At 44.8% G+C, this 27,095-nt stretch overlaps 1 protein-coding gene across 42 annotated transcripts in view; it reads left to right on the top strand.

Moving 5' to 3' along the window:
- Nucleotides 1-27,095, top strand: part of LIMCH1 (LIM and calponin homology domains 1) — a 205,908-nt gene that overhangs the window by 144,934 nt on the left and 33,879 nt on the right. For 8 of the 42 annotated variants that reach the window (XM_083630015.1, XM_083629993.1, XM_083630004.1 and 5 more), the window contains 10 exons: nucleotides 4,577-4,861; nucleotides 7,018-7,269; nucleotides 8,674-9,021; nucleotides 12,779-13,057; nucleotides 14,081-14,413; nucleotides 16,197-16,460; nucleotides 17,609-17,644; nucleotides 22,608-22,737; nucleotides 24,289-24,446; nucleotides 26,334-26,742. In XM_083630015.1, coding sequence (XP_083486141.1) covers nucleotides 4,577-4,861; nucleotides 7,018-7,269; nucleotides 8,674-9,021; nucleotides 12,779-13,057; nucleotides 14,081-14,413; nucleotides 16,197-16,460; nucleotides 17,609-17,644; nucleotides 22,608-22,737; nucleotides 24,289-24,446; nucleotides 26,334-26,742 — 2,494 coding nt within the window. The remainder of the gene's footprint in view (nucleotides 1-4,576; nucleotides 4,862-7,017; nucleotides 7,270-8,673; nucleotides 9,022-12,778; nucleotides 13,058-14,080; nucleotides 14,414-16,196; nucleotides 16,461-17,608; nucleotides 17,645-22,607; nucleotides 22,738-24,288; nucleotides 24,447-26,333; nucleotides 26,743-27,095) is intronic. The other 34 variants (XM_083629983.1, XM_083630021.1, XM_083630023.1 and 31 more) reach the window with 16 other exon arrangements.

Here is a 27,095-nt window from a genome sequence, read left to right as displayed (position 1 = left end):
TTCCATGGGTCCTTTTGATTCTATTTTCAACTGCATTTCAATACTTCTCAAATTTTTTCATCTTCCTAAGTTAACTATACATTCTGTTACATTACAAGTGTATTTAAAATCCTGCTAATGTTTTGACCTGTTTACAATGGTTTTGTATATACATTATAAACATTTCCCATCCTTTTTTAAATTTCATGTCTCCTTGATTCCTGAGCTCCCCAGTTAGTTTTGCCATTTCGGCATAGTCCATCAACTTGCTATTCTTCTCTGGCCGGGGCTGTCTCTTCCTGCCATGGGCTAGTACCATCCGAGTGGCCGTTGTAGCATACATAAACAGTTTCCTCTGGTCTTTTGGGATCTCAGTACCTATAATTCCTAATAGAAAAGCTTCTGGTTATTTTAAACATTCCCACCACCCCCATTTCATTATATAACATTTCCCAGAATTTTTTAGTTTCATTGCAATTCCACCACATATGATAAAAGGTACCTTCTTGTTCTTTACATTTCCACCATATATTGGTACTTGTTCTACACATTTTTTATAATTTTACCGGGGTTAAATACCACCGGCACATATAGTTTTCTTTCAATAAAGTAAGTACATGCCGTAAATTTCACATCTATTTTCCATAGCCTCTCCCAATCTGTCATTTGTATCTTATGTCCCACATCTTTTGCCCGTTGTATCATCACAGATTTGACCTGTTCATCTTTTGTATCCCATCCCAGGAGCAAATTATATATATATTTTTTACAACAATTTAAAATTATCTTCTAAGATCTCTCTTTGAAATCTTGATAACTTGTAACTAAAACTTTCTTTTTATCCATTTTTTTTAAAAAAATCATTGAATTGATGATATTCTAGCCAATCTGTTACCAGTTCTCTCAAAGGGGCAGTATTAATATTGTGATGAATTGCAGGTCCAAGGGTTATGCATAAAACTGCATACAGCCTGAAGCTTTTATTTTTTTGTGGAAAATGGAGACAGCCACTTCCAAATCATGCTGCTCATGCACAAAAACATGTTTTCATGAGCAAGCTTGATTGCATTCAATTGCTCAAGTCAGATGCCGGCACGTCGTTGGAAGCAGCCAAGGCATTTTGCCGCCTGAAGCAGAGGGCAAGATGGTGCCTGAAATATACTCGGAGTCGAGAGTGGATTTCATGTTCTTTATTCAGCTCATAGTGGTGAGGAGGAATGAAAGTTCCCCCCAAATATCTGCTTTATATACATTATTTACACAATGGGCTGCATGTGATTGGCTAATTCCAGGATTCTTCTGTAGGCCAATCAGGTTGCGGATTCACTTCCAACTGGAGCTGGATTGGGTGGCTCCTGAGGACCAGTCATACTGCTGCATTGTTCTAGGACCAATCAGACTGCGGCATTCTGAATCGTATTGTACTAGGACCAATCAGACTGCTGCATTCTGGATCCTATTCAACTCAGTACATAACAGTGCCCTTGCATTCCAAGTACAGGAACTGACCGGACTGGCAGTGGGGCAGTTCCCCCCTCCACAACTGTGCCTGGTTTTGCAGGCTGGTTTCGAGAGCTGCCATTGCATCTCTACCAGTATCCGAAACTGTAAAAACCAAAGTTCAAGTTCCATTTGCCGAAAGTGTGCGGAGATTCGTGGGAGCTTCAGGCACACCTGGAAGTCACCGTGGGGAAGATGTGCAAGGCCCCATTTTGCAAGGGAATGCCTGAAGCCACTTTCCTGGTGCTTTTCCAATGATATCTCATGTATTCGGTTGTATGACAGGCAATAACAGAACCCCTGTTAGTCCCACACTGGGACTAACGTGTGCAATAACCAAGACAACGGTGTTTGAACAACAGCATCTGTGAGGCTTAAATGAGAACCTTGGACATGACTCAAAATAGCAATGAAACACAATGCTGTCCGTCTCTCCCTTTCTGGAGAGTTTGCAGGCTTACACTGGGTTTAATAGGTTTAGCACGTGTGCTTGGAGGAGGTTAACAGCTTTTTGGTCATTATGCACAGCTCCAGCCTTGCAACTTCCAGTTCCCCCTTCAAAGCTGCAGATACAGGTGGCATAGCTGTCAACTGTTCCTTATTTGGTGGAAAAGTCCCTTATCCCAGCGCTGTGTCCCGCTGCTGTCCCTTATTGATGATGTCCCTTAAATTTCCCGGGTTTCAAAGGAAGCAGCTCCTCTCCCTCCCTCCCTTCCGGCCAGGGAGGAGAGAGGCTCCAACTGTGTTGCTTGGCTGCGTTGCTCACCCAATAAGGAGTCTAAAAATGACTGGGGGGGTGGAGCTTGCATGCCTTTTGCTGATCGAATCGGCCGTGTTGCCTGGGGACTCGCCTTTGCTCAGCGCTTCCCAGCGGAGAGGTGACGGTGGTTTTCCTTGCTGCATCCCCTTTGCCGGGTTGCTGTGCTGTGGGAACCACCGCTTGAGGCTTCGTTTGGCTGCTGGCTGGGTTTTCTGCCTTTGGCTCGGAGGGGCTCAAAAGTTGAACATACCTGTGTTCGGAAAATCCCTTATTTTTGAGGCTGCTGGTCCCTTATTTTCAAATCTGTAAGTTGACAGCTATGACAGGTGGACAACTCAGTCCTTTAGCCAAGGGCAACAAAGGTTGGGGGAAGCGCTCTGGCGTCATCTTACCCGCAGGACTCCTCATGCTCTCCTCTCAAGGACCTCTTGTGCTGTCTTAGGTAGAGCAAGATGTTCAGGGTCTGCAGCAGTAAGTGATTGTTTCCTCCCCCATTGTCATCCTGAAATACTGTATTTTCTTAGGTGCCAGGTGCAGAATTTGAAAGTGGTGGTGCTAGAAGGCAGGGAATGCCTGCCAAAGAGGAAAGCTGTGCTTTAGCGGCAGGCTAAACACCTGCGCTGTTGTGTGTCCTTTGCCCTACCTTTCTGAGCCCCATCTGGTTGTGAAAGACCCAAGATGAACTTAATTAGTTTTCTTCTTTTTTAAATACACGTGGTTGCAGAGAGGAGGAAGGAAACTTAAAAAAATAATAATGTTAAGAGCATTTAGAAATCTCCTTTTTCTTTCCTGTTGGTGTTTTCCACTGATTTGTCTGATACAGTAAGCCAAACTATTCCATAGTGAGACCCTACAGGCATGCATATTCCTGGGGAGAAACTTCTCTGTGTCTTCTGAATCAGGACATACAGTTAAGCTCTCGCCTCGCTAACCATGAGTTGTAGTGGCAGTAAAAGGGACTAGGGAGGAATAAGATAGCTGTCAGCAACTCTCTGGGAGCCCGCACATGTACATGATGTTGCTAAGCCATAGTTTGGTTAAGCATGCCATGCAAACCAGATTATAGGAACATGCAAAGCCAGCCTGGGAAGTCCCTTGGGGAAGCCATAATACTTTAAACTAGTTTATAACTGCTTTATAAGCTTCTTACTTGTTAGCATAAAATCAGATTTCTTGACCCTTCATGTGACGATTTGCTACGAGGTAGGCGAAAACCAAGTGGCTGGTGCCAATTTGCCAAGTGGAAAAATTCCTAGCAGGCCCCTCAACGGCGACCAACCAAGGTCCATAGCAAAGTCAAAGAACGAAAGCTTATAGGGTGGGAGGGTGGGAAAACAGGAACAGCTGGCAGGTGGCAAAGACGGAGATCCCTGGCCTATATAGGGCAGGCCATGCCCCCCAAGCCAGCCAATTGGCCGGAAATCCCCCCCAATCGCGCAGGGCTGGCCTCTACCCACAGCACGCATGGAGGGGCTGTGAAGCCTGCAACTCCTGAAGGCGGAAGTGGCTTTGTGCTATAAATTATTGTAATGCAAATAACTTCATTTTCTTTTGCGTTTTACTTAGATTGGGACAATATTGCCTCTTGGGGCCTCTGGTAGACAGCATTAGTCTTGGCTGATGATACTGTTCACGGTTCTTCAGGAGCTGGGATAGCCATATTATAAAAGAGGCATTTTTTAAATCATTTTTATAAGAGAAGTTCCATAGTTTCAGGGTGTTTCAGGGGTGGGAAGAAAGGGCACCAGTTATATTCCGCATCTTTTCTTTAATGAACTTTTTTATTTTCCCACCTCAAGGTTAATAGATGAATATCAGTGACTACAGTCCTGTTCTCTGATGTTCGTCAATGGGACCATAACCCAAAACCTTCAACAGAGAGGGCGGGTGGGGACTTCTGCTATTATTGTAAAGTAAAATAAATTCATTTAAAGAAATTATAAGTGCTAGAAGAAAAAGTAAGAATCTAGAGAGTGTCTTTCTGTTAAGTACATGGCCAGAAGCTGTACTATTAGTTTTTGATTAGAGGAAAAAAGAAGTGTTTGAAGTGTTTTTGAGAATAACAGTACCTCTTTTAAATGGTGAAATGAGCAATTCTTGTTCTGTTCATGTTCATTCCACAAATAATTAAAGCAGGAAATAAAGATCCATTGTCACTAACTGTGCATGAATGGAATTCTGGTATTTGCAGCATGGAGTCTTAAATTATGAACGCTTCCTCTGAACTAACGGCACGTCCAGCATATTTTGTTTGCCTTTTTTAAAGAAATATGGAGAGTCGTGTTGTCTTTTTTCATTTCACATCTGGATTTCCCATTTAACTTTGCTATGGATCAGTCAATTGCACATGTGCGAAATGGATGAGCTTACTCCAGAAATCATCCTTCGCAAAGAGAACCCCTTTATGCTGAGCTATCAGCGAAAAGATTCTGGGTCCGAAGACGAACGAGATGACAGGATTCCTGACCTAGAGAAGGATGATTTTGCTATACGCAGAGCAAGACTAAATCAGCCCAAACTTACGTTGCCATTTAACCAGTATCTACTTGGATCTTATGCAAACAAAGATCGAGGTAAAGTGGAAGAAGGGAAGAAACAAAAGAAAAAGCAGGAATGTTCAAGGTGTGCTATTCTACTTGTTTCTGTATTATTTAATTTGGGATTTATTTTTTTACCAGGCAATGGTGTTGGCACTTCAGTGTAAGCTTCCCAGTTTCCAGTGGGTTCACAGGGGAGGTGGGGGAATTCAAAGCTCTTCAAAGTTTCTCTGGCTGCTCTCTTAAAAGTTGTAGGAAAGGGGAGGAGTGTCTGGGTCAGTTAAATTTGGACTGGGAACAGAAAGTATAGAATATAAGTTGGTTGGTTTGACAGCCACTGTTCTCCTAGTCTCCTAGTTAAGGGTAGAGTCTTCCACAAGACTTAAGAAAAGGATATAATACGCAGGAGACTCTGGGATTCCCTCCCAACATTCTACTGTTTTTTTAATCTAAAAAGTAGCATCAGAAACTGAAATCAGAAATGGGTGGGAGAATGGCTGTTCAACGCTCTTACTTCCTGCTGTTTTTTTCATTCAACATCACTTTCCTCCTGCTTGACCCCGCAATTCCTCCCACCCAGGTGGGAAAGGAACCGTTTGTTTGTTTGCTTGCTTGCTTGCTTGCTTGCAGCATATATATATATATATATATATATATATATATATATATATATATGGTGAAAACAGATGAATTCCAGTTGCAGTTCTGTTAAAGTGGCAGTTGCAGGGATCTTGGAAGACAAAATTCATGACTCTTGACACATTATCTAGCTTGGCTCTAAGGGTTGTTTGTCTCTCCATGTTGTGTTACACCAAGTTGTCAGTTTCTTTTCTGCATAATGGCTTTGGACACATTTATTTCTGCTAATGAAGAAGCTGCAAAAACAGGTCTGGTTCAGTTTGGTCAACCCCTTATGGGGAATTCCTGCAAAGCCCTTTCTCTCGCTCTCTCTCTCTTTTTACAATAGCTATATTGAGCTCCAGGCATAATTGTGGGCTGGGTGTGCGTGATGCAACATACAAGTGGATGTTGAGCAAAATGTTTTTACTGCATAGCCAGGCTGGTGTCCATTTTGCTCATTGCTGGTGTAGGTAATAATATGCATTATAGTAAAAGGCATGAGCACTGACAATTTTAGAGAGCATAAGTGATTTACTCTTTATGCTTTGAGAAATATCTGCATACAATATTTTTACCTGGGTATAGCTTTCTTGGAGAGTGCAGAAAGTCTTTTGTAAGAACTGTGAGCTCCTGCTGCTTTTAGCCATATAAAAAGTGTTGCCTTTGTGGCGACAATATAAATGCCAACATTTACAGTCCCAGCGTCTAACTGGTGACTAATGTCTTGGAATGGCATCTGAAGAACGTGTCCAAATCCTTGGATGCTGAGCTTGGGAATGTTTAGCAGTAAAAGAAAATCCCCAAGATTTGCTATATTGGGAGACAAAACTTGAATTCATTGCGGCATAGGAAGTAGACGTCATCGTAACTGTCAAAATGAGAGATTGTTAATAAATTAAATATTGTTTCAAAAATGCATCAATGGGGTTGCTTGTCTCTGCCCATAATCTGTTGTTTGTCTGTAGAGAGCAGGCCTGGCCAAAGAAGAGGCATTTGGCAAGACCTGAGCTTTCTGTCCCAATGTTGCCACCATTCCTGCATTGCTTGAGCATTCTCCTTTTGCACACCTGCCTCTTTCAGGTTAAGGAGGCCCACTGAAGGCGCCATGCCAAAGAGCTTCCAAAATCTTGCTGCTAGCACTGGTAGGCAATAACTATGTAAAAACGGGGGTATTGTCTCTCAATGGGGCATACCAGCCACTAGTTGAAATTGCAGCAATAGATGATTGCTTCCTCCAACATCGTTCTCTCCTCCGTTGCCCACTTCTACTCAATATTTTGATTTGGCAGGGCCAGCCCTTGCATGAGGCAGAGTGAGGCAGCTGCCTCAGGCAGCAAATTCTGAAGGGCGGAAAGTGACTAGAAAAGGGTCTGCTGTGCAGCTTCCTTGCTGCCCTAAGGGTGAGGTGGAGGACTCTGTCCCATCACCAGTGCTGAAGTAAGATACATCTACCAATCTAGTCAGATTTTGTGCACAGAATGGGGAATGTACCATCTCATCCTTTGCCTCAGGCAGCAAACTAGCTTGGGCCGTTCCTGCTACTGAGCTTGCCATTTGTCACCGTCTGGTCCTTCAAAAGTATTCTTTGTCCTGCTGATTCTGGAATGTGCATTAAATTAGTGGACAGAAGATGGGTGTGACTTCAGCGAGGCCGATGGTGATATGCGAAGACAAACCATTCCCGCAGTCACAGAAGGATGACTCTAAGGAGAAAGACCAATCTAAATTTCGAGATGTTCAAAGAGATGACCTGGCTAAGCGAAAAACTCAGGCAAGCCCCTCCCAACTAGATTTGCCATATTTTGTGAGAGCTACTATAACACAAGCAGATCAAGACACCTGGGACCGACTGAAAGTTTCAGGGAATTCCAGGTATGTTTCCATAGAAAGAGAGAGAAGGAGAGAGAGAATAAAGATTCATATTGCTCCTAAAATATTTTTAAGTCAAATCATGGCACTCAGGAATACCAAAGGCCAGCAATTAAGACATATGCATAATATCTGCATGCAGCAAATTACCAGGGTACACAGTAAGGTTGGGTCAATAATAACTAATGTCTTTCTGCCAGTCATCTTTGTGTAGGAATGGGAAGAATCTGCCTAATTCACACTTCATGAAACAGCATGTGAACCGAAGCACATCCTTCCTTCAAAATTCACACTTCTCCTAATTTTGCCGTGCAGTTAGTTCTCCACCCAAGTAATGTGTACAAAAATGCATATGCTAGGGTAAAATGTGCATTTAAAAAATGCATATACTGGTGATAATAACGTAAAAAATGCATTCGATTAGGGGAAATTGCTTTACAAGAACGCGTATATTAACAGAAAGTTGCGTTGAATGCTGATGAATTTTCATGAGCGCTTAAAAGGAATTGCAGACAAATCTGGAGAACTGAACATAAGACCGGAAAAATGAGAAAGTGAGAGAAACCAAAAAATTGAGAGATTCCACCCACCCCTTATCTCTGTGTGTTGTCTTTGGTATTTCCTTGGGGTTAGTGGGGTGCTGAACCTTCCCAAGCCACAAAGGGGAGTGTTGTCTGTCCATCCACAACATAGCTAAGAATAGCATCATGGGCCATCTTAGGGGCTCCGTGCACAAGTCTCCTGCACATCTGTGCAGGAACCAGGAATAACCCTTATCATAATCTTTAAGAGCTTGAAATGAAACACTCTTCTTTCCCTTAGTGTTTGTCAAGTTTCCACTCGCAGGGCTCCCCTCTTTTCTTGGCACTCCCATGCAGGAAGCAGCTGTGGCAACAGGCCTTGCTAGCTCTGCTCGGGGTTACATGGGAATATATCTGAATCAATCACGGCTAGACGATAGCTCTCTATCTGGTTTAGTGGAAGGGCTGTGGGCACAATCTAGCAAAAAGTTTACAATGCAAGAAAAAACTGCCATCATAGCTATTTGCAAATGTACTGCTCAGATTTCCAAGAGACATTATGCCATCACTTGGAACCAAGCCACTTTTGTCCTTTGATAAGTTCATATAATTTTCTGGATACAGTTTGGCTTTGGTCCTGTTGTGCTGTTTACACTTTTAAATGTTGTTTTCACTCTTGGTCAGAATCATTTTTCTCCATGTTCCTTGGTTTGATAAAAAGGGGGGTGCCAGAGTCTCTTCTCACAACACCCCAATTTCTTGCATTGTGTGATTTTCCTCCTCCTCCTCCTCATTAAAAGTTTGGTTTCTTGGTTTTCCCTCAGTCTTGTAGCTGCCTTTTTATATGCCTTTTTATTTTATTTTTTGCTTACATCTTTGTCGTTAGCGACGAGGAGCTCACGAACACCCCAGGTTCATTTCTGACCTCTGAAACGGCAGTGGAAGCTGCCGGTCGAAACCGTTTTGCAAGCCGCAAAGTGAGAATGTCCGAGAAAGCCAGCGGCCCCAAGCAGAGGTTTGTGCACTTTGGGCCAGTGACAGAAATTGACCTTCATGCTTGGGAGAAGCTTTCAATTGCTAGGGCTGCGCCTAAAGATGACATGGAAGAGGCAGCCAATAGGGAAAGAGCTGGGGCTCTTGGGACCACAGCTGAAACCTCATCCTTGCTCTCTGTGAGCCATGCCAACTCTCTTGGTCATCCTGATGATGTCCACAGGCCGCATGCTAATCCCAGGTATTTAGTTTGTATCTCCGTGAAAGGCACAATGGCTAGGATTGGGGCTGGGCGAAACCTGGTTTGCAACATCACGCTACATCAACAGCTAAACATTGCAATATGCCAATATATCACGATATCTGAAATAAGGAGGGAGCTATGTAGAGCCACGGGTGTAGGGACGCGGGTGGCGCTGTGGGTTAAACCACAGAGCCTAGGACTTGCTGATCAGAAGGTCGGCAGTTCGAATCCGCGCGACAGGGTGAGCTCCCATTGCTTGGTCCCTGCTCCTGCCAACCTAGCAGTTCGAAAGCAGGTCAAAGTGCAAGTAGATAAATAGGTACCGCTCCGGCGGGAAGGTAAACGGCGTTTCCATGCACTGCTCTGGTTTGCCAGAAGCGGCTTAGTCATGCTGGCCACATGACCTGGAAGCTGTACGCCGGCTCCCTCGGCCAATAAAGCGAGATGAGCGCCGCAACCCCAGAGTCGGCCACGACTGGACCTTTACCTTTATGTAGAGCCACTGGCTGGCTTCATGGTTTTCCCCTGCATCGTGATTTTTGCATTGCGTGCACACACACATATCATGATTCAAAATAGATTGCGAGGTCAAAAACTATGAAACTGGTATCATGATATAGACTTCAAACCGGTTTGGGATGATATATCGATCTATCGCCCAGCCCTAGCTAGGATAGGATTTAGAGAGAGAGCACTCATGTATGTAAGCACGAACCCAGAAGTTCCATATGTACAACTGCCCCTACCTCTGCAAGAATCTCCCGTTGAGATAATGCCTGCTGTTTAACAGCCAGGCACAAGAGGAATTTGATGGGCAATTTGTTAGCTTCTAACAACTAACTAGTTCTGTTTTTGCGACAGGTGTGTGCATGCATGAGCAATCTTTCCCCCCATTTCCCGTCAAACTTCTCAGCATCTGTTATCCCATGGGTGGTATTCAGTGCTAGTTCTCTTTGGATTAAACCCATTGAGATTATTAGACGTAACTAACTTAGGTTCATTAATTTCAGTGGGTTAACCCTGCCTAGGACTTACTTGAATACAACCTCGTACTACTGTCTGGAGGCCTATTAAGAGAACGGCTCAATGCATTGGAGTGGCAATGGGAAGCTGGGGTGAAGAGAAGATTATTGGCTGGCGGGTGGGGAGACACCGAAAACCCGGAAGTAATTGTTTCCGTTTTCAAATGCGCCTTGGAAGTCGAACGGCTTCCTGTGATGTTTTTCCACTTTTCCCCACTGAAGTTGCACTGAAATCCCTTGGAACGGATTTCGTTCGAAAACCAAGGTTCTGCTGTAAATAAATATATCTTATTGTTAGGAAGAGTTGCCTGGATTTCCCGCCTGCTCTGTCCCGTTAACTCAGGATCGGTTCCTCAGTGTATGCCTGATTGAGGGATCCTCTGCACTTATATGGCATGCTAGATCCTCACATGTCATATATGGGGAAACCCAGCCAGATGGGCGGGGTATAAATAATACATTTATTATTATTATTATTATTATTATTATTATTATTATTATTATTATTAGGTTCATGCACCCAGTCCGTACTGATCTCCCACCTCTGCTGTGGACCAAGCAATGCATGTGCATGCAAGTGGTGTGGTCTAAAGAAACCTCACTGCTCCCCTTCCCCATTTCCCGGATACTACTTCCTGATTCTAATGAAGCACTTAGTGCTGGCCTCTGCTGTGTGAATCTGCCGTAAGCTGCATTGTGCAAAGAAGAATGGCAAGGCAAGCCAAAGAGAGGGTGACCATCTCTTCTGGAGTTTGCTGGTGGTAGTGCATTCTCTTCAGTAAGGGTCAGCCACAGGTTGACTTAGGCCCTCTCCAGACATCTTATTTAGTCGTTCATTCATGACGATTTGTGCGCCTGGTGTTATCAGGGCAAGTTATATGCGATTCCGCTTTCATTACTGCCAAATTTTTGGAGTAGATGGAACCTTGCTTCCAGTCAGTGCGTGCCCTGTACCATCCTACTGAAATTTAGTAAGTTTTCAGATATTCAAACACCCCCAGAAAAAGATAGACATGGTGGGTGTTCTCTGAATGTGCCGGAAACTGTAGAACATATTCTTTTCTACTGTCCATTGTACAACCAGCTACGCAAACACATGCTATATCCCCTTTTTTGGGTAATTTAACATCACAGCACAATGAAAATATCAGATTCTATCTGCCTGACATTAACCCAGAGGTAACTGAGTTTTTGTCAACAGTATCTCTTAGAGTGGTGAATGGTACTATTTAGCAGGAAGAAATTCCAATGAAAATCCTCATCATTACATATTTTGTATATATTTAAATTTTTTATATAGGTTTTATGATGGCCTATACTTGCAATGGGGACGTGGGTGGCACTGTGGTCTAAACCACTGAGCCTAGGGTTTGCCGATCAGAAGGTCGGTGGTTCAAATCCCCACAATGGGGTGAACTCCTGTTGCTCGGTCCCAGCTCCTGCCAACCTAGCAGTTTGAAAGCACATCAAAGTGCAAGTATATAAATAGGTACCGCTCTGGCAGGAAGGTAAATGGTGTTTCCGTGCGCTGCTCTGGTTTGCCCGAAGTGGCTTAGTCATGCTGGCCACATGAACCAGAAGCTGTGTGCGGACAAACGCCAACTCCCTTAGCCAGTAAAGCAAGATGAGTGCCGCAACCCCAGAGTCGTTCACGACTGGACTTAACTGTCAGGGGTCCTTTACCTTTTTTTATACTTGATAAACCTGATAAAGGTTTGGTAGTGTAAGTTAAGTGTAGACGAATCACTATAAATCCACTACTAATGCACTATTATTGTGTCAATGACATTGCACAGAACTCACCTGCCCCAAAAATACCAGTCTTGGAGGGGCCCTTACTGATCAAGGCTTCTCAAACTTTTGTTACACCATCTGAAGCGGTAGCCTTAGCTTTTGCTTTGTTTCTGGCAGCGCATTACAGAGTTTACTTCTTTGTGGCATCTACCGTATTTTTCGCCCTATAGGACGCACCGTCCCATAAGGCGCACCTAGTTTTTTTGGGGGGAAATAAAGGGAAAAAAATATTTCCCCCCCCCCAGGCACAGGGCTGCGGCGGGGGAGGCCCGAGCTTCCGCCGACCCCAGCCCCCAAACAGGCAGCTCTCTGCAAGCCGTGGGAGCCCAGTGCTGGCTCCCGCTGCTTGCGGAGAGGTCCGCGAAGCCTAGGCGCGCTGATCTCAGTGCACGCAGGCTTCGGCATGCAGGCAACTCTCCACAAGCAGCGGGAGCGCTCCCGCTGCTTGCGGAGAGGTCCGCGAAGCCTGGAGAGCGAGAGGGGTCGTTGCGCACCGACCCCTCTTGCTCTCCAGGCTTCAGCGAAAGCCTGCATTCGCCCCATAGGACGCACACACATTTCCCCTTCATTTTTGGAGGGGAAAAAGTGCGTCCTATAGGGCGAAAAATACGGTAGTTAGAGTTTTGTTTTTCCCTCCCTCTGGTATATTTTTATGCGTGCTTGTTAAAAGCGGGTTGCACTTTTGTTTCGGTGGTGCATTTCTCTCTCCCCCCCCCCCAATTTTCTGCGCAGCCAATAATTTTCACTTATTTGGCTTTGTTTTATCTAATCAGCCCATTGTCGTTGCAAGAATTCCTTGCTTGATACTACTAGCAAGAAACTCAGATGTTCGCTTTTAAAGATAAGATGAATAAGTGAAGGTCTCTTCTCAGCGCTTCCATGTGGTTCTCATTACCTTTCTCCCTTTCTCTCTCCTAATCTCCGTCTTGTACTGTCAGTGAAGTTATGGATGCATGTAATTCATCTCTCTCGGATGCTTGTGCTGATTCTCAGAAGCAAACGCCAAGCAGTTTGAGCGAGTGGCACGAGAGCAGCGAGGAGGAGATGGATGGCAGCTTCCCAGACATTGAGAGGGATGATATGCTGGCTAGAAGATTTGGAACTTTTCAGAAATCTACTAGCCCCGTTCGCCCATCTTGTCCTCCCATTTCAGTAGTCAGTTATCGTCCCTTGAAACAGCAAGGAAAAGAACGGAAGACTCTGCAGAAAGCAGAAAGGTCAGAAATGGGAAACCGGTTGTTATTAGCTACTTAATGCCTGTCTTGCATGAAATGCTAACTGTGCATTATATTATTCTGCTTCTTGACAAGAAAGAGAGAAAAAAAAGACACATTCTAATTAATACCTGTCAACAAAAACCAGCTAGTTGTTGTCTTTTAACAGAAGAAGAAAATGAGCATGATTAGTTTAAAAAGAGACGTGAGAGAAAAAAGGTTTACAATGCTTCAGGGTTTTAATTTTAGTCGTTTTGGGATATTACGGAAAGCTTTGTGGATATAATTATAAAGGGATAGGCTGCCTAACTGTTGTGAAATCTTCATTGGTGACATTTAAAAACCAATGTAAAAAAAACAAAACCCAGTTGTTGAAGACTGCCTGGAGGATTTCTGCAGTTTTTGTCCAGCTGTGTGACTGCTGCTATTCTTATCATTATTGTTAGTGCTGGCTGCTACTTTTGTATATAAGTTTTTGTTTTATTTCTGGATTCTTGTTTCTGAATCTAGTTTTGATTCTATGGGCAGTATTCAACCACTGTGTCCTGTAAATGCCATGTTTTCCGCTTGCAGAACAGGACTCCCCCCCCCACCTCAATTTTTTTCTGGGGAGTTGGGAAAACTCCTAGAACAGATTAAGGTGGTACGTGAGGGAGGAGAAGGGGATAATGTTTTGTTGCACATGGAGATATCCTTGTATAGGTGGAATGAGAGACTTATTGTGGTATATTGCATCCCACCCTTTATAATTTTTATGTGAAGGGGTGTGTGTGTGTGTGTATGAATGAATTATTTCCATAATCCAACATCAGGGTATTACCCGCATTTCTTTCCGTCACTTATTTTGGGTTTCCTGGAAGGAGTTCCTAGACAGGCTCTCATCCAGGCACACTGTCCAAGTGGAGATCAGCTTAGCTTTAGCCTTGTCACAGTTCCCTCAAAGGCTATTTCCCAGCAGAGTGTTATGTGCAATTAATGCGCAGGCAAGCTTTCCTCCTCAGTCATCTGTTGTCTCCTGAATAACAGTGCCCACGATTGCCTTAGCAGAAGTTCCCCGTTGACTTGTGCGATGCGACACTGTTTGGGAACACCTTCCCCTGTATCCCTAAGCTCTGTTGCTACATGCGAAGATGGCTTTGAGAAGTCTAAAGACCAAGATGAGCACAGAACTAATGCAGCAGGAGGCAAAGCGGGATTCAGGAATCCAGGGAAAGATGACATGATGGTGAGAAGAACCAGAGATTTTCCGAAGCAGACTGGACCAAGTGTTAGTCAGTTCCTCCCAGTTCCTTTCTCGAAACAGCAGAATGGTGGGGAAGCAACTAAGGATCTTGTAAAGACTGAACAGAAAGTCAAGAGGTCAGAAAGCTATTCTGCAGTCTTCTTTTTTTTTAATTCAGTCTCTAATGTTCACATGGGGAAAGGGCCTGCTTTTTCAGTTCTGCAGCTATATGTCTCTTTTTGATGCACTGAGTTTGTCAGTAGTCTTTCACTTGGCTGCCAAGTAAGAATTTCTAAATAAGGCAGGGAAGGTTAACCAAAGTCGGCTCTTTTTTCCTTCCTGGATGACTTGAAAAAGTATACAGAGGCCAGAGATGAAGCCTTCCAAATGTCATTGGACTACAACTCCCATCATCCCCCATGCTGGCTGAGGATGGTGGGAGTTGACACAGCAGCCCAAACCCCTCAGTGGTTTCATGTAGATGTTAAATAGCATGGGGGACCCTGCAAGCCATTGGTTCCCCAGCACCAAATTCTGGGCGTGGTCAGTTAAGGAGGACAGGGACTACTGCAGTATGGAAAGTTGACTCATTTTAACGTTCAGCTGTAAATTTCTTTAAATAAAACACATGCATGAATACAGAAAGAATGAGGGGACCAAACTCAGGCACTCGTGAGCCAGCTTTCCTGATTTCAATTAAAGCTCAGAGGGAGGTGACGTGAGGTATATCTCCTCTCATAGGGCTTTTTTAGATTCAGAAGTGTAGGCAGCCAGGGAGGCTACAGAAAACTGGAGAATGTTTAATGGGAAACACACACACACACACACACACACACACACACACACACACACACCAAGCATCCATGACCACCAGCAAAATTCTAAAGAAGTTATCAAGTGCCCTGAGAATGGGAAAAGGAAACCTCTTTTGTAGGGGGAAAAATATTTTTGAGACGTTTTTGAGGAGGCCAGGTATTGCCACCACACTCATGCCAAGTAAATTTGGTCAAAACTTCCAGATCATGGCGGGGGGGGGGGGGGCAAGGTGTGAGGAAAAAGATTTCTGAGTGAGCCCTCTTTATAGACTCTGAAATACAAGTGTGTCGGGTAGCTTCGGCTGTTGTTGCTATTGACAAATAAGCAGCGTGTAGCATTCCCCATTTTGTCGTTACAACAACCCCCCATGTTAAACGAAGAGCTTCTTGTTCAGACATGCTGTGCAGGCTGAGATTTCCTGAGCTTTAGCCCGGTGACTGGCACAGGGTCACCCAGTGACCTTTACGGCCGAGCGAAAATTTGAACCCAAACTCAGGGTTCCCCTTGCTTCCTTCTTTAGGTACCACAGAACTGCATTGGCTGTTCTTCCTGTGGTGTTCTGAAGGGCCCATAGTTCCTGCATGTCTGTGGTGTGGGAGAAGCTACAGGGGGAGGCACCCCCAGAGTCAGAGGAAGATGGGAGACCCACCTACTCAGGCTGAGGCAGGGTGAAATGGGTGCTGAGAGTTCCCCTCGTAAGTGAGGTGACCTGTGATTCATCCGAATTAGAGTCCTCCTTGGGGTGGCACGTGAAGGGGACATGATATTGTGCCACATAGGTGCTGAGAGTTTCCCCAATATCAGAAAGGTTTGTTGGTTTCAGTGAAGCCAGAGTGCAGTTGATGGTGTTGGGTAGCTTTGCTGAAAAAAAAAACAGTTCATTGCTGCCTTTGGGTGAAACCAGACATGCTTCCCCCCCCCCCCCCGGCCAGGATAGAGAGGCACAGAACTACTATCGCTGAAAATCGTATTTGCCTTTGCCATAACCATGCATGGTTTGTGTCATAATCTCATCTGTTAGTTTCTATGTCAGTTAAGAGCAGTGCATGTTGGGTACATACAGGGTGTCTTGCTACAAGCTAAATCAGAAATTAACGTTTTTAGCATTACCGTGACGGACTCGGCAGTCCCCGAAAAGCATCCAAGGCTTTGTGCAGAAAGCCCCCCAAAGCTTTCGGCACAACCTGAGCACAAACTGGAAGATGGGAAAGACGGAGTCCCTGGTGTAAGGCAAGATGGTGCCTCTTCTGCTCCTCATAAGGACTTGCTGGACTCCAAGCCACTCCAGCCAGGAGATTCTTCGGAGATGCAGCTTACTGAAAGAAACAGCCAAGGATTTACGTCTCTAAAGGACGGAGATGCACAAACGTGAGCTACCTTGTGGTCAAGAAATTGCACCCTAAGGCCATCTGTAGTGTGTTGGTGTGCGCCTGCTGGAAACAAGCCTGTTTTGCTCTTGCGTTGAATATTTTAATTGCGGATTAACCATAATGTACTTCGGAAGCGTGCCTTTTTGGAACTAATAAAGTACTTTCCAGTGGTGCGTTTTTTGGGTTCTTTCCCAGAAATTCTAAGAAATCTCTACAAAATGGGCTAGTGCCAGTGTGGTGTAGTGGTCAAGAGCGAGACTCGTAATCTGGTGAACCGGGTTTGCGTCTCCGCTCCTCCACATGCAGCTGCTGGGTGACCTTGGGCTAGTCACACTTCTTTGAAGTCTCTCAGCCCCACTCACCTCACAGAGTGTTTGTTGTGGGGGAGGAAGGGAAAAGGAGATTGTTAGCCGCTTTGAGACTCCTTAAAGGGAGTGAAAGGTGGGATATCAAATCCAAACTCTTCTTCTTCTTCTATAGGAATGAAGGGGAAGGTGCTGGTTTGGGAGAACAGGGTAGATTCTTTGGAGAGCTTCCAATCCATGTATATGGCTATGATTTTTCTGGATGTAAATATGACTGTGCCAAATGAAACTCAATCATTGCTAATGAGTTGCATAAACTTTCAGGATGGACGTAGAAACATATTCACTTGCAAGATCCAATGGCATTATCTGGGTCCCCCCCTTGCGGAATGCATCTCAGGTCCCGCATACTATGCATATTGAAATGTCTTTTTAACGGATATTGATTATGCATGGTGCAACATGTAACTGCATGTGTGGCTCATCTCATAAAACGAAATATACTTCTTATATCTGCTTTTATGAGGAATCACTTCCCAGCCTTGGTTTCACAGTGTGGCTTCCTAACAGGGTGTTCCAAATTTTAAAAGCATTTTTAAAAAAATTGTTTGGTTTGGGTTTTTTTAGTTGCTGTGTGAAGGATTAAAGCGTGATCTCACATGCGATGCTTTGAATATGCAATGTTCGTTCCACACTCTGGACTGATGGAGAAGACTGGCTTCAAATAAACATCTCCTTGCTTGATGTGGTTTTCCTCTTCTACCCCCCCTCCTTTCCTCTCAATGCAATTTATATCTCCACCCCCCACAAAGCCTCTCTAATTTTATATTTGGTTTTATAGATTCGGCTCCAGAACTCCTGTGTCTGATGACGCAGAGTAAGTTGTTGTGTGCTCAGTGGGTTGCTTTAACAACTTAAACTGCATGCTTTCCGCATTTATTACTAATTTTAAATGCAGCTGATGCACCATTCTTACTCGTCATTGTTCCGATGCAGAGCTGTTCGAAATATGTGTGCTTTAACATATACACTGTGATGTGATGGTATGTGCTCTGAAGTCATGCCTTTTCAGAAAGCTATAAAGCATGTGGATGTTCCTGCAAGATATGACCTCTTCTAATCTGTGGCTTGATCCTTTTTTAAAAAAAGAAAATCTGTGGGGTCTGTAGGGCCCACTCGTCTGCGATGACTAAAGGAACTGGAATTATAAATAAAGGAGACTTGAATAAGCATAGGCTAGGTCTAGGAGTAGGGACGCGGGTGGTGCTGTGGTCTAAACCACTGAGCCTAGGGCTTGCCGATCAGAAGGTCGGTGGTTCGAATCCCCGCGATGAGGTGAGCTCCCGTTGCTCAGTCCCTGCTCCTGCCCACCTAGCAGTTCAAAAGCACATCAAAGTGCAAGTAGATAAATAGGTACCGCTCCGGCGGGAAGGTAAACGGCGTTTCCATGCGCTGCTCTGGTTTGCCAGAAGTGGCTTAGTCATGCTGGCCACATGACCCGGAAGCTGTACGCCGGCTCCCTTGGCCAATAAAGTGAGATGAGCGTCACAACCCCAGAGTCAGCCACGACTGGACCTAATAGTCAGGGGTCCCTTTACCTTTAGGTCTAGGAGTAGATTACTAAGTAGTAAGTTGAGGGAATGAGTTTATTACATCAGGTTGAGATTCAAAAGCCAAAGCACAGTTAAATTACCTTGTAGGATCTCTGGCGTAAGTTTTGCATTTCTTTCCCCAACATGAAAAATAAAATAAAATTGAAAATCAGCCTTCTGTGCTGCAGCTGAAGGGGCTCAACACTTTCCCTTCCTGCCACTTGGCCTACACAGAACCTCATCTCCCGATCTGCTTTCCCCCCCACCCATGAGAGAAAAGAGGTGATGTCCCCATATTGTGTGTCCCCAAACCAGAGAGAAAAACAACTTGAGGAAGAGAGCAATTTTGAGCTGGAAGGAAAAGATTAAATAGCCTTTCCTTGCCCTGTTCAGACTTGGAGCCCGATGGATCTGTTTTGAGTTTGTTGTTCGTGTTTAGTGGTGGTTGCTTTTCAAGAAAGAAATCAGTCTTCCCTGTGGCATCTAGTTTGTTTTTGCACCCTAATATTCAGGCCCTGACTTAAAACATGTTCTCATTGTCAAGGAATCCAGGCTTAAACGAGGAACCTCATAACATGTGTCTGGTACTTAGCCTAGTGAGCTACTTAGGACAATGGGTGCTCCGACCTTAAAGCCCTTTACAGCAGAGATGAGAGACTTGACTCATCAACCCCTGTGTTTGGGAAGCAATATTAAGCCTGCATGGATTGACCAATACAATACCCGCCAACATTTATCTGATGAAAACAGGGGTGTCCTATTCTATTATTATTATTATTATTATTATTATTATTATTATTATTATTCCCTGCCCATCTGACTAGGTTGTCCCAGCCACTTTGAGCAGCTTCCCTCTGGTACGCCAGCTGAGACCCTACCTGCCCACAGACTGTCTTGCTAGAGTGGTGCAGGCACTAGTTATCTCCCGCTTGGACTACTGCAATGCGCTCTATGTAGGGCTACCTTTGAAGGTGACCCGTAAACTGCAATTAATCCAGAATGTGACAGCTAGACTGGGGCCTGGGAATGGCTGCCGAGATCATATAACACCAGTCCTGAAAGACCTACATTGGCTCCCAGTACGTTTCTGAGCACAATTCAAAGTGTAGGTGCTGACTTTTAAAGCCCTAAAGGGCCTCAGCCCAGTATACCTGAAGGAGCATCTCCACCCTCATCATTCAGCCGGGACACTGAGGTCCAGCTCTGAGGGCCTTCTGGCGGTTCCCTCCCCGCGAGAAGTGAGCTTACAGGGAACCAGGCAGAGGGCCTTCTCCGTAGTGGCGCCTGCCCTGTGGAATGCCCTCCCATCAGATGTCAAGGAAATAAACAACTATCTGACTTTTAGAAGACATCTGTTTAGGGAAGGTTTTAATGTTTGATGTTTTATTGTGTTTTTAATATTCTGTTGGAAGCCACCCAGAGTGGCTGGGAAAATCCAGCCAGATGGACGTGGTATAAATAATATTTATTTATTGAAAAAACAACAACATTAAGCATTAAAAAACTTCTCTGTGCAGCTCTGCCTTCAGGTGTCTTCTAAAGATAGTATAGTTACTTATCTCCTTGGCTCAGGGGTCGCATAACTCCAGACCCTCCAACATTTCTCTGTTGAAAATAGGGACATCCTAAGGAAAAGCGGGATGTTTTGGGATCAAAACAGAAACCAGGACAGGAGAGTCCCGGGAAAATAGGGACACTTGGAGGGTCTGCAATATCACACCAGGTCAACAGAAGTGTACTTTCTGCTGCTTTCATCCTCAAACACTTATTCTGGCTCCAGCTTCATGTCACTGACTGTGACCTTAGAATGCCTAGTCTAGGAACAACTAACTCCAAGTCTGGATTTTTTTATGGATGTCCACAACTCTGGCCTGACTGACTTTCAGTTACCCTTTGGCATCCAACTTTCCGGCCCCCCTAAACATAACTTACCATGCCATATAATAAAGTTCATTGGTTTTCCATCCCGTCATTTAAAGATTTATCCCCGAAAGAAACTAATGTAGACTTTAGTTCGTTAAAATAAAATTCTGCTACGCTTTAATAACATGACTGCTTGCATATAATTTATGAAGTCTCGAGGATAATATCAAACCCCTTAATTTTTTTTAAAATAAAATAAAAAATAGGTGTTTCATTGTTTTCCTGTAATATTACATCATTTTAAAGGGCGAGTACTTAGGAGCAAAGAAATGGAAAGCAAGAATAAAGATCTTGACTATATTCCCACAAGAGATGATTATTTTAATGAACTGGGGAATCTGTTTTTAATAACAAAACAAAACAAAGAAGCAACCCTCCCTGAACCTTAGATTTTTGTTGCAAATGTGCATTAAAAGCCAATTCTAGGAGGAGGAATTTGGCTCTGTAGCATTCTGAGGTATCATTAGATAGTTCCATACAATTCACATACTTTCAAATAGAAAATGGGCTATACAGGCCTGCTGTATGAAGGATTCTAACAGAAACTTGTAGATGGCAGAAGACATCTACACTTGACTCCTTCGCTGCTGTTACACCATTGTGGCATGGTAGTTAAGAATTCATTGTTGGAGATTCCTAATCTCTTCATGTATGGGTGTGTTCATACAGAAAACAAAGGAGGCTGATTTGCTTATTTTAATTTATGCAATCAACTGCACTTCCATCCAAAGGCAACCAGAAATATGGTGCATATTCTGTAAATAGCTGAAAATTAACCAGCTCTGTATACTGTCCTTGTCTCATGTGCTGCACTTGTGGCATTTTATCTCACCCAACCTTTTTTAACAACCAGCCTCTAACTTCATTTTGCAAAGGAGACTGTGATGGGGCGTGATTGCTGCTCCTTGTGTAATGGTGTGTTAATAAGTGGTACTTTGGTGGGCTGTTGTTGTTTTTTAAAACCAGAATAACAATGGAATCCTGTGACCATTCACTCTGCATGTGCGCTCAGTAGGGATGGCTCTCACTGCTTAACTCGCCTGTTGACATTTAACCTGCTGTATGTACATCTCAACTGTCTCTAAGGTATCACTTCAGTTGTTTCAGGATACCAGAAATCTCTGCTCCGAGTAACTCATGGTCCTTTCATAACTAAAGTTTAGATAAGCGGTTTTCAAACTTTCTAGTGTGAGGGGAACACTTTCCTTGTCCGCCAGGCAGCCCTTGTGCGTTGCAGTGGATTCTGGGACTTACCTGAAGGCACACACTCAGTTCATGTGGGGCACAGATATGGCCTATCAAGTCCCCACCAGTTGTGTTCAGTGATCACACTACTAACCTTTATGTTTGTGTACAAGGCGAGGTAAGCCTTGGGCTCACTGCTCGCTCCTTTCTCATCTGTTCTTTAGATGCAACTGCCAGGAAAAGTACAGAAGGTTTCGCTAAACCACAACACGCCATGTTGTGCAAACTGTGGCTGATGTTAATGCTCTGTTTACACTGCCATGGTTTCAAGTCGGCTTCCCCCCCGCAAAGAAACCATGGTTGGTGTTAACCGCAGTTTGGACGACACGCTGTGGTTAAGCAAAAACAGAAGTGGAAGCTTCTGAACTGCTTGCGGCTGCATCAGGGGAGAAGACAGGAACGGAGAGCAGGCTTGCCTGGACTCACTCGCATCGTGACATCTGAACACAGCCACTGTATAACACCCCATGAACTGAGAGTGCAGCCTAAGCCACATTCAGCCTTCCCCTCTGTGCATTGCAAAACAAGATCAGCAGAGGTGGGCAAGGGGAATTTTTCCATTATTACTGAAATTCTCACTGGGGAACCCTGCTGAGCTCCCTAGTGTTTGCTTGAAGGCAGTTTTAAAAACCACTGGTGCTGATTCACTCCAAAATCTTTCCAGCCGGTGCTATTAACACCCGAAGAATGATTATTGTTGTATTTCCTTATGAAACAAGGGACAGTTGAGAAATTACGCAAGTACAGGGCTGTGCTCAATTCACATTAGACGCCAAGCAAAAGGGCAGCCTTGCGCAGACCTCCAGCTCTTCCTTTTACAGCGGTGTTACTGGAACGCACCGCAATCAGGCAATTTGCATGCACGTTAGTATAGCCTTGTTTATACTAAAGTAAAAAAGCACATGGCTTCTGATGAAGTGGATGCACATGCAAAAATACCTCCAGCTTTGCCACTTCAGAGCTTTCTGTAGAACGCGATGCATTTAAGTTTGCTCCAGCGCCCTCCTGTGGCAGAAACGCACCAGGTCTGTCCACGACAAATAGCCTCCTTCCTCATCCTTTCCTGGCTTTTCTTTTCAGGAGCGTGAGCATGTTTGACATGAGGTGCGCAGATGAGGCTGCCGTGATGCAACCTCATAGCCAAGCTCGCCACGAGAAGCTGCAGACTATCCACCACCAGCTCAAAGAGGAAGAGGACCGGTGGCAAGATGTGAGTATGACAATAAAAGACTCTTTTTGCAGGGGGAAGGAAACCCGTGAGAAATTGGGAGCGCAGATTTCACGGCAGCTTTGCTTCAGATCTCACCTTCACCACAAATTCACTTGGTGGCCTTCCGTAAACCACAATTTCAGTTGCAGTTTAGAGATGATGATGCTATTGACTTACCTTACATGTTTGTTGTAAAGATTATGGGAACCACTTTGAATACTTCACTGTGTTATACAAATGCAGCTACAAGAAGCTTATCCTTTCTTTTGCCTCAGGTCACTTCACTCGCGCTCCGGCTTCCTCATATAGCCACTTCCGCCTTCGGAAGAGGTGGAGTTGCAGGCTTCACGGCCCCACCACGCCCGCGGTGGCTGGAACCCAGCCAACGCGCGATTGGGGGGATTCCCGGTCGTGTCACCTCCTGGCCAGCCAATCAGCTGGCTCTGGGGGTGTGGCCTGCCCTATTTAAACCAGGACGTGGCCGGGGATCTCTCTCTTTGCTGCCTGCCAGCTGTTCCTGTTTTTCCCACCCTTCCGTCCTATAAGGTTTTTGTTCCTTGACCTTGCTATGGGCCTTGGCTGGTCGCCATGGAGGGGCCTCATAGGAATTTTTCCACTTGGCAAATTGGCACCAGCCACTTGGTTTTTGCCTACCTCATAGCAAATCGTCACAACTTTCTTGGCATTGGCGGTTAGGCATTGGTATTGCTCTGTAGATGGAAGAGGGGAGGTAGCGCCGTCAACTGCCCCGTCTATTGAAGGGTAGTCCGATAAAGGATTCTGGGGGGCGTGGCCCTGTCCAAAGCCTATGGAGGTGAGGGCCCAAGGCACGCCCCCAATCGGTGACCCCGGGGGAGTTCCTAGTTGATGTGCTTCAGCAAGGCTCCCCCTACTGGTGGTTAACCCTTCCTGGACTTCAAGAGGATGGGCTGAAGTCGGATATAGTCGGTTAGGACCAATGCCTAAGCCAATACTGCTCATCACCTGTAACCAATAAAGTTGTGGCCTTTTTTAGCCCATTAACCTTAATAATTGTGTCATGTGTCCACTGGGGGGGGGGGCGGAACTCACCATGCAAGTATATTTAGTCTAAACTAGGATTTCCCTAACTTGGGTCTGCAGTTGTTTTTGGACTATAACTCCCATCCTCCCTAGCTAGCAGGACCAGGCTTCAAGGATGATGAGAATTATAGTCTGAAAATTGTAGTTGGAGTCGCAAGCTTGGGAAACACTGAGGAAATGACTGTGCTATAACAGACCTTAGGTTGGGGTGCTACCCATTTGTGAGTCTCGGCCTACTGGCGGAAGACAAGTAACCGAACCTACCTATCTGAAGGCAGCCTTGTATAGGGAAGTTTTTAATGTTCGATGTCTTACTGTGCTTTGGTTTGTTGGAAGCCGCCCAGAGTGGCTGGGGCAACCCAGTTGGATGGGTGGCATATAAATAAATAATTGTTTCTACTATTTTTTATTCTTATACCTCATAGAGTTGATTTTCAACATCATGCCTAATCATTACAGTTCTGTCCCCTGCCCATCTTCCTCCTGCAGGACTTAGCCAGGTGGAAAAGTCGCCGGAGAAGTGCTTCTCAGGACTTATTTAAAAAAGAAGCCGAGAGAAAGAAGATGGAGAGACTACTGACTGGCACTGAGGAGGCCAGTGAGCGGAGGAAAAGCATAAAGACCTACAGAGAAATTGTGGAAGAGAAGTAGGTTCATTTAATGAAAGCACAGTTTGAGGACTCTTGGAGTGCAACTAGACGTGTAGGCCAACTCTGTGGGTGTCGAATAAGCGCTGGCCATGTTCGAAGCATGGGGGTCTGTTCTTTTGCAAAGAAGAACAGGGAGCAAAATCTGGCCTCCACATCAATTACTGTGACCTCTGTGCATAGGGTGAATAATAAAAGAATAAGCTGGATGCCTAGATTCAAAATGTGGCGCTAAACATACTCTACAGCAGGATAGAGCCTAGTAGAAGAGTTTAATCTCACAAAGTCAAGCAATACAGTGAAGCGTTAGGAATATAGGCTGCTTAATCCTTTGCCTATCCCGTTTAGTCCACTTGCAAAGCGCTCCACTCTTTCTACCCCTCCTGCAATGAACAGACCACACCGTTAAGTAAGTTTAAAATGTTTTACTTACAAAACGTTCCAAAGGACAGAGTGTTGCATTTATCGAAGCAGCAGCAAGGAGAACACAGGCAGAATACCCTTGGGTAGAAAATACAGAATATAGTTCTGAACACGTGCTCTAATCTTAGACACAGCCTTCCTTGTAGATTATATGGCATGGGGAGAGAGGGAACAGGAAGAGAAAGATTCACTTCCTCCCTTATTGGAGAAGAGGGGGTGTGACATAGCTGAGTCTAGCAATCCAGCTCTATTGTCTAATCCCTTCAAGCACAAACTAGCACTCATGCATAATTATGTTTTACTGCAATTTCCCTCAGAGTAGGGGGTGGAATTTGGTCGCTTCCACAGTGGGGACCTTTTTGGGTAAGAAGTAGCCCCTTCCATCTTCTGGGTGGAGCAAACACTTCTTTAACATACACCTGGTTGCCCCAGGGATCTACCTTGTCTTTAGTGATTCCTACTCTAGAGTCGCTTCCCTGTATCCAATGAGGATGCCATGATCTCTGAAGAACAAACAACCTCCCAGCTGTATTATTCTGCTGACAGATGAGGAGGGTTTTGCCACACATACAATGGAGCTTTGTGTGGTAAAATATATGGTTCATGATCATCTGTTCATTATCTTTTGCATAATCAACAGATTCACACAGTAAAGCTTTTCCTGGTCGGTGTAACTTCAGGCCACAAGCATAAGTGCACCTGGGGAGGAAGGGATTCCATGTCTGAATCGCCCATCCATAGGTTGTGTGTGTGTGTGTGTCACATAGAAAACAAGCATGTCAGGGTAAAATGTTCCACCTGATATCCTCCCCGCCAGGATTGCTTTCTCTATGCAGGGAGTATGGCGAAGGGTTGCATTCAAGCTAGGAAATTTCTTACTGCAGTGGGAAGTGGTACAGGCTCGACTGACTTGATTCTGCTTATGGTATAAAATGGCGCCAGCAATTACTTTAGTTTAAGTGAACTGAGGCTGGATGCTACTTTGCCCAGACCCTTTTGCAAAGCAGAAATGAGCAGGGCATCCTCTTTTTTTGCACACATGCTGACTTATTCAACTTACTCTGTATATTGTGTTTTTTTATAACATGATTTTATGTCGTAGGCGTGCCGAGACCTGCGGGTGTCGGGCGGTATACAAATTTACCGTATTTTTTGCTCTATAAGACTCACTTTTTCCCTCCTAAAAAGTAAGGGGAAATGTGTGTGTGTCTTATGGAGCGAATGCAGGCTGCGCAGCTATCCCAGAAGCCAGAACAGCAAGAGGGATCACTGCTTTCGCTGCGCAGCGATCCCTCTTGTTGTTCTGGCTTCTGAGATTCAGAATATTTTTTTTCTTGTTTTCCTCCTCCAAAAACTAGGTGCGTCTTATGGTCTGGTGCGTCTTATAGAGCGAAAAATACGGTAATTGGTGACAATAATGATAGGTCCCCCTTTGCAACCTTGCTTCTGCTTCACCCGAAACAGAGAGAGGCGTGAGAGAGCTCTGCACGAAGCGTACAAGAATGCCAGGTCACGCGAGGAAGCGGATAATATTCTCCAGCAGTACATTGAGAGGTTCACCATTAGCGAAGCTGTCCTCGAGCGCTTGGAGATGCCAAAAATTCTGGAGAGAAGCCATTCAGTGGAGCCAAATTCGTCGTCCCCACCCAAGGACCCCAACCCCCTGAGATACCTACGGCAGCAATCGCTCCCCGCCCCCAAGTACACTGCCAAGGTAGAGGCAACCATCGCTCCCGCCGGCGGGTCAGAAGCCAGCGTCTCGACAGGCCGCACCTCTCCAAGCAAACCGTTTGTCTCGAAGGCTGTGCCTATGTTGACTGCCAAGCCTTACTCGCAACCCAAAAGCACACAGCAGGTGTTGAGAACCTTTAAGGTAGGTTGCGTTAGGTGAGTCAAAGGTAGCTCAGGAGAGAAGAAAGGGAAAGCTTTCAAGAATCCCGTTTCAAATATGACAAGGGTCTTCATCATTATGTTTGCTGCTTTTGATTAAAGCAGATAAATTGACTGAAAATATTTTGGTAAATTGTGAGTCGTGCCCCAGTTGCATCGGTGAAACACGCTTTCCTTCAGAGCGGTTGTTAATATGCACATGTGTGCGGGTTTACTTGATGAGGGTTTTTTATGTTTAAAATAAATTTTATTAGTGTTCATGAAGAGAAATGCAAAACTTAATCTCAAATGTATTTTTTGTCCAACATTAAGTAAGATAAAACATGATGAAAAAGA

This window comes from Podarcis filfolensis, assembly GCF_964270895.1.
Source record: "Podarcis filfolensis genome assembly, chromosome: 9".
Classification (NCBI taxonomy): Eukaryota; Metazoa; Chordata; class Lepidosauria; order Squamata; family Lacertidae; genus Podarcis; species Podarcis filfolensis.
The sequence above is the reverse complement of the archived record's forward strand: the minus strand, read 5'-3'. Positions and strand labels throughout refer to the sequence as shown.